The following is a 7,514-nucleotide window of genomic DNA, read 5'->3' on the forward strand; positions in this document are numbered from 1 at the left end:
GGCATGAGAATCACTTGGACCTGGCAGGCGGAGCTTGCAATGAGCCCAGATCAGGCCACTGCACTCCAGCCTGGGCGACAGAGTGAGACCTGTCTAAAAAAAAAAAAAAAAAAAACCAACAAAAACAAAAACCAAACAAAAAAAACCCACTCTGTGGCAAGCACTACCTACCCTGGTGCAGGGGACTGCAAGAGAGGCTGTCTGGTAAAGTGTCAAGAGCAATCCCTGCCCTAAGGCTCTTCCACTGTGCAGTAGAGCAGACGCTGAACAAGCAAACCTGGAACCATGCGGTAGTGATCAGGGACAGAGTCTCCAGAAAAAAAACTAGGTCCCAGACTGGAGTGCAGTGGCACGATCATGGCTCACTGCAGTCTCAAACTCCCAGGTTCAAGTGATCCTCTCACCACCTTCCAAGTACCTGGGACTCCAGTCACGTGCTACCGCGCCTGGCTGATTTTCATATTTTTTGTGGAGATGGGGTCTTGCGCTAATGCCTGGGCTGGTCACAAACTCCTACACTCTAGTGATCCTCCTGCCTCAGCCTCCCAAAGTGCTGGGATTACAGGCATGAGCCACTGAGCCGAGTCGTGTCCTTTGCTTTCTTGAGTCTCCGTGTGTCTGCACCTGTTTGTTTGTCTCTCTGTCTATATCTGTCTCTCTTTTTCTCATTTCTGTGACCCAGCTGCTAAATCTCCCCGGCGCTCTCCTCTTGGCCTCCAGCTTTCAGTTGTCTGTGTCTTTGTGTATCTGTCTCTCTCTGTCTTGGTGTGTCTCACTGTCTCTCATGACTGTCTGGAGAAGTCTCCGAGCCTCCCGCCCGCGTGTCCCCGCAGCTGTTTGAGGGCATGAAGGCGTACAAAGGCAAAGACCAGCAGGTGCGTCTCTTCCGCCCCTGGCTCAACATGGACCGGATGCTGCGCTCAGCCCTGCGCCTGTGCCTGCCGGTGAGGGGTCCTGGCCCGCCAGGATGGGGAGGAGGGATGGGGCCGGGACAGCAAGGGCCCCTTGACTCATTCAGAATCCCGCCCAGAGTTTCGACAAGCTGGAGTTGCTGGAGTGCATCCGCCGGCTCATCGAGGTGGACAAGGCCTGGGTCCCCGATGCCGCCGGCACCAGCCTCTATGTGCGGCCTGTGCTCATTGGAAACGAGGTGGGCCCAACTCCAGGGCTGGGGAACTGGGCTGCGCGGTGGGATTCTGCAGGGCAGGGGTGGGGTCCTGGAGGCCTGGGTCAGGGGAGGGGAAGGGACTGGGGGCCTGGACTCCTGACGCTGCCCCTCTGCCCCTCGCAGCCCTCGCTGGGTGTCGCCCAGCCCACGAACGCGCTCCTGTTCGTCATTCTCTGCCCCGTGGGCGCCTACTTCCCTGGAGGCTCCGTGACCCCGGTCTCCCTCCTGGCCGACCCAACCTTCATCCGGGCCTGGGTGGGTGGGGTCGGCAACTACAAGTTAGGGGGGTAAGTAGCACCCCCAACCCCAGAACGACTGGCGCACTGGGCGTTGGAGACACAGGGACCAGCGTGCGTGCTTTCGGCCGCGCCCCTGAATGTCACGCGAAGGTGACATCAGCACCGCGCCGGGTTCAGTGCTAAGCGCGGTGCTCCCCTGACCTCCCTGGTCCCTGAAAACAAACCATGGAAGGAAGGAGGGGGGGATTATTTTCCAGATGGACAAAAAGGATCACAGATGGGTGGAGGTCAGTGGGGAAACCAGGACTGGTCCCGGGAAGCCTCCAGGAATGAAGCTTACACTCAGCTCATTGGCCTCTCGCCCCAGAAGCCTCCCCTGATCCCCCGGGCTGGGCTGCGCTCCCCAAACCCAGCTCCCACAGTTGTTTGAACCTTCAAAGCCCCTCACCCCCGTGTGGACTTGTGTAAATCTGTCTCCCGGTGGCCTCAGCTCAGCAGGGCAGGAAGGAGACATCTGGGTCTCCTGGGCAACCAAGGCAGAGGGTGGGCACTGGTGTGTTGGGACAGGAATGTGGCCCCAGCTGGGGGTGCATTCAGGTCCTTTCAGCCACATCCTGTGAGGTCTCCTGAGGGCCAGGCCCTGTGCTGGCAGAAGCTGGGCACACATACGAGTCAGCGCTGAGCCCTGCCCTCCCAGGGCTCCCAGGCTGGTGGGAACCCCAGTATTCGGAGCTGCATGTTCTCTGGTGAGGTGACCCAGGGCATTGTGAAAGGCTTCACAGAGGCCGGAGGCAGTGGCTCACGCCTGTAATCCCAGCACTTTGGGAGGTCGAGATGGGTGGATCATGAGGTCAGGAGATTGAGACCATCCTGGCTAACACGGTGAAACCCCGTCTCTACTAAAAATGCCAAAAAAAAAATTAGCCGGGCGTGGTGGCGGGCGCCTGTAGTCCCAGCTACTCAGGAGGCTGAGGCAGGAAAATGGCGTGAACCTGGGAGGTGGAGCTTGCAGTGAACCTAGATGGCGCCACTGCACTCCAGCCTGGGTGACAGTGACAGTGAGACTCCGTCTCAAAAAAAAAAAAAAAAAAAAAAAAGGTTTCACAGAGGAGGCGACCCTTCAACTGGGTCTGAGGAGGAGGGAAGAGGGGGTTTCCTGGGTACAAAAGTCAGCAAACCGTTTCCAATCCTGGGGACCACGTGTACAGGGACGGAAGGAATAGGATCACAGAAGATGTTCAGGTTACAAAAATAAGTCTGGGTTTTGCAAAATGCTTAACAAGTAGTCATAGACTCAGACAGGCCTGGAATACCGGATGGAGGCTAGGGCCTTGTCCCGGGGCACTGGGGAGCCATGGGAGGCTTGTTAGCAGCTGAGGGGAGAGGCTGTCTCTGGGAGAGAAACACAAAGTCATCCAAGTAGCCCAGTTCACTGGGGGAGTCCAGGGAAGGTCCAGCACCCAGCCTGGAGGTCTGGAAACACCTCTCAAGGAGGTGACATCAGAAATGGTTTTGTAGCCAGGCGCAGTGGCTCGCGCCTGTAATCCTAGCACTTTGGGGGGCCGAGGTGGGCAGATCACCTGAGGTCAGGAGTTTGAGACCAGCCTGGTCAACATGGTGAAACCCGTCTCTACTAAAAATATAAAAATGAAGGCCAGGTGTGGTGGCTCACTCCTGTAATCTCAGCACTTTGGGAGGTTGAGGTGGGCGCATATAAATATAAATATAAATATAAATATAAATATAAATATAAATTAGTTGGACATAGTGCTGCATGCCCCAGTTACTCAGGAGGCTGAGGCACGAGAATCGCTTGGACCCGAGAGGCGGAGGTTGCAGTGAGCTGAGATCGCACCACTGCACTCTAGCCTCAGCCTGGGCGACAGAGCAAGACTCTGTCTCAAAAAAAAAAAAAAAAAGTTTTGAATGACAGCCGAGGATTTGGTCACTACGAAATGGGTGAGGGCCGGGCGCCGTGGCTCATGCCTATAATCCCAGGGCTTTGGGAGGCCGAGACGGGCAGATCACGAGGTCAAGAGAGGCTGAGGCAGGAGAATCGCTTGAACCCGGGAGGCAAAGGCTGCAGTGAGCCAAGATCGCACCACTGCACTCCAGCCTGGGTGACAGAGCGAGACTCCATCTCAAAAAAAAAAAAAAAAAAAAGAAGGGAAAATTGGGAAGAGACAGGAGAGAGGGGACATAACCACTTAGGGTCCTGATGCCAAATGAAAAGTCAGGGATTCTGTCTCAGGGGAACTGGGGAGTCCCGGGAGAGCTGTGAGCAGGGAGACAGGAGAGAGCAGGATGAGCCTCCTCTGGGACTGGGCTGGGGAAGGATGGGGCTCCCTTGTCCCACCCAACCAGTCTGCCCTCCACCAGGAATTATGGGCCCACCGTGTTAGTGCAACAGGAGGCACGCAAGCAGGGCTGTGAACAGGTCCTCTGGCTGTATGGGCCCGACCACCAGCTCACTGAGGTGGGGACCATGAACATCTTTGTCTACTGGACCCACGAAGATGGGGGTGAGCCCTCCCGCGACCTAGCCGAACCCTGGTGGGAGTGGGTGGCACCATCATTCCTGGCAGGTTAAGGCCCCAGGGATTCTGGGATGGGGGGAAGGGGGTGGCTCCTAAGACGGGGGTGCTAGGGGGTGAGAGGTAACATCTTTCACCCCTCACACCTGCCCTAGTGCTGGAGCTGGTGACGCCCCCGCTGAACGGTGTCATCCTGCCTGGAGTGGTCAGACAGAGTCTGCTGGACCTGGCTCAGACCTGGGTGAGGACATGGCATCTTCTGGTGATGGGCGCCATGTGCCAGGGGCCAGGGCATCAGAGGGCTGGGGCACATTGGCATGTCTCTGCCCCTTCTCCTGGGTCTGTCTCTCCCCTTGGGCCTCTGTCTTTCTCACTGTCCCCAGGGAGGGAGAGGTGCAGGTCTGCAGCAGGGCAACCCTCTGGGGACACGTGTGTCTCTGCCAACTGCCCTGCAGGGTGAGTTCCGGGTGGCGGAGCGCACGATCACCATGAAGCAGTTGCTGCGGGCCCTGGAGGAGGGCCGCGTGCGGGAAGTCTTTGGCTCAGGCACTGCTTGCCAGGTCTGCCCAGTGCACCGAATCCTGTACAAAGACAAGGTGAGGCGGGGCTGCCATTGTGGGTAGGAGGGAAGGAGGGGAGGGGCTCGGTCCTCACCACACCTTCTGCCCCAGAACCTCCACATTCCCACCATGGAAAACGGGCCTGAGCTGATCCTCCGCTTCCAGAAGGAGCTGAAGGAGATCCAGGTGAGCTGCAGGAAGCCGGGGAATGGGCCGGGAGCTTGTTCCCTGGAGAAGTTGGTGTCCCATGAGCCCCTGGACTAAGAGCCAGCCTCCTTCAGTAGCACCAGGAACAAATAATGGCCCTTCTTATTGGGGCCCTGGAGAGTGGGTTTCCATGCTGCTCTGTGCCCTGGAAAACCCTTTGGGGATAAATCACCCTTTCCTGTGAGCTCCTGGAGCCCTGGATATTTCTTCAGCCTTGGAAACCCCCTCCCGTGATCCTCTGTGGCTCCTGGGTGCCCTGGTGAGAGAAACCCCCTCCCTGTGGGCCTCTGAGGCCCCTGGGTGCCCTGGTGGGAGAAAGGCCCTTTCCATAAATCTCTGAGACCTTAGCCAGTCCTCTGGCCATCTCAGAGGTCGGCCTCCCAAGATTCCCTGGAGCCCTGGGCTATCCCTTTGGCTGAAGAAAGCTTCCTCCCATGAGCCTCGGGACCTTGGCCCCTTTCTGGCACCAGACTGTTTCCTCCCACAAGCCTCTGGGGCATTCCCATCTTCTGGGCCAAGATCTCTTTCCCAAGAATCTCTGGGCTCCTTTCCCAGACCTAGAGCTACATTTCTGTAAACTTTTGTGCATCAGGACCTAGAACTACACATCCTCTGACTATACGGGCTTTCTGAGCTGTAAGTGACTTTTTCCAAGAGCCTTAGAGGCCTGGCCATAATTCCTCTCTTCAGAACTACGTCTCCCGGAAGCCTCTGTGCTACCTTAGCCTTGATTCCCCGTTCCCCATCATTGTTGGCCGTCTGGGAAGTGGACTACATTTCCCATGAGCCACTGGGGCACAGCTCCGTAGGCACTTGGCCTGGAACGCCCCAGGGCCTGCTGGGAGTTGTAGAGCAGCTTCCACCTCACCGCTGCCTCCGTTGTTCCGCAGTACGGAATCAGAGCCCACGAGTGGATGTTCCCGGTGTGATGCTGCAGGCTGTGCTCCATATCCACCGACCTGTAGCATCTCATCACGCCAGCACTTGCCTCCCTACCAATGACTCACCTGAAGTGCAATACTAAATAAAAGGCCAGCGGGCGGTGTCTGGGTCTCTGGCGCCCCCCATGTGGTTGCGACACCCCCAAAGCCATAAGGGCCGACCCAGGCATCTTGGTCCCCAGCCCCTCGTCTCGGGTTCAGGTCCGCCCCTTGCTCCTTGTCGTGAGGTCAAGGATACACCTTGGCCCGGACTCCGGATCTCTCCATTCTCAGGCCAGACCGCCGGTGTTGCCGTTGAGTGTTTTTTTTTTTTCCCTCTCTTTGCTGCAATTTTGAAATAAAATGCCAAAGAACACACATTATCTGGCTTCTTCCGTGACGCGACTCTGGGGCTTTAACCCAGGAATCCTGCTTCCTCAGCCCATTTTATTTTGAAGGACCCAGTCATCCGAGCCCCCAGTATTCTGACGGTTTCTCCAACCTGGGGGAGCATTTCATGTCTCCCACACTGAACTTACTATCTCCCCGCCACCAACCAGCTCCTCCCCTACTTTCCCGTCACCCAGTCACTGGGCCGGACCTCTAGGTGCTGCGTCCTTTCCTCTCAAAGCCCTCCAGGCCCTGATCCCTGTTCCTCCTGCCCCCTGACTCTGCTGTCCGTTCCCCCACCTCTTTGTCCCCTAGGTCCTGGCCTCAACTCAACTCTTGCCTTCTACTGGCACCCTTGTTCCAGCCTGCAGTCCCCTACCTGGCCCAAAGGTTCTTTCTGCACCCAGACCTGGCCCAGTGCCCTCAGCCAGGACTGTAGTCATGGGACCCTAGTGGGTTGTGGAGTGGAGTATGATACTCTCACCTGATGGAGGGATTAAATGTGGAAGAGTTTAGATGGTGCACTGACTCACGCCTGCAATTCCAGCACTTTGAGAGGCTGAGACAGGAGGATTGCTTGAGACCAGCCTGGGCAATGCAGTGAGATCCCATCTGTACAGAAAATACAAAAAATTAACCAGGTGTGGTGGCATGTGAGTATAGTCCCAGCTACTCCAGAGGCTGAGGTGGGAGGATTGCTTGAGCCCGGGAGGTCGAGGCTACCAGCCTAGCCAATGTGGCGAAATCCCATCTCTGCTAAAAATACAAAAATTAGCTGGGTGTGGTGGTGGGTGCCTGTAATCCCAGCTACTCAGGAGGCTGAGACATGAGAATTGCTTGAATCTGGGAGGCAGAGCTTGCAGTGAGCCGAGATCGTGCCATTGCACTCCAGCCTGGGCAACAAAAGCAAAACTCCATCTCTAAATAAATACATAAATAAAATAAAAATACAGAAAATAGCCGGGCATCATGGTGCATGCCTGTAATCCCAGCTACTTGGGAGGCTGAGGCAGGAGAATCACTTGAACCTTGGGGGCAGAGGTTGTAATGAGCTGAGATTGTCCTACTGCATTCCAGCCTGGGTGATAGAGCAAGACTCTGTCTCAAAAAGAAAATAAAAATAATAAAAAAAAGAATTCACAAGCGCCACCTCTACGTATATATATACATATACACACATGTATATCTGTAGGCTGGAGCACAGTGATGCAATCAGTGTACTTCAGTAATCACTGCAGCCTCAGTCTCCCAGACTCAAACGATTCTCTCACCTCAGCCCCCCAAGCAGCTGGAATCACAGGCATGTGCCACTATGCCTGCCTAATTTAAAAATTTTTTTTTTCTTTTTTTTTTGAGACAGAGTCTCACCCTGTCGCCCAGGCTGGAGTGCAGTGGCATGATCTCGGCTCACTGCATCCTCCGCCTCCCGGGTTCGAGTGAGTCTCCTGCCTCAGCCTCCTGAGTAGCTGGGACTACAGGCTCCCGCCACCACACCC

General features: G+C 56.1%; 1 protein-coding gene across 1 annotated transcript in view; it reads left to right on the forward strand.

Moving 5' to 3' along the window:
- Positions 1-6,008, forward strand: part of BCAT2 (branched chain amino-acid transaminase 2, mitochondrial) — a 16,421-nt gene extending 10,413 nt beyond the window's left edge. Inside the window, exons 4-11 of the mRNA XM_011979348.1 lie at positions 834-944; positions 1,031-1,150; positions 1,292-1,455; positions 3,787-3,929; positions 4,097-4,182; positions 4,397-4,537; positions 4,613-4,687; positions 5,599-6,008. Of these exons, the coding sequence (XP_011834738.1) occupies positions 834-944; positions 1,031-1,150; positions 1,292-1,455; positions 3,787-3,929; positions 4,097-4,182; positions 4,397-4,537; positions 4,613-4,687; positions 5,599-5,637 (879 nt within the window). The 3' untranslated portion in view covers positions 5,638-6,008. The remainder of the gene's footprint in view (positions 1-833; positions 945-1,030; positions 1,151-1,291; positions 1,456-3,786; positions 3,930-4,096; positions 4,183-4,396; positions 4,538-4,612; positions 4,688-5,598) is intronic.
- The last annotated feature ends 1,506 nt before the right edge of the window (positions 6,009-7,514 follow it).

Source organism: Mandrillus leucophaeus, unplaced genomic scaffold (assembly GCF_000951045.1).
Source record: "Mandrillus leucophaeus isolate KB7577 unplaced genomic scaffold, Mleu.le_1.0 Scaffold200, whole genome shotgun sequence".
NCBI classification, from domain to species: domain Eukaryota; kingdom Metazoa; phylum Chordata; class Mammalia; order Primates; family Cercopithecidae; genus Mandrillus; species Mandrillus leucophaeus.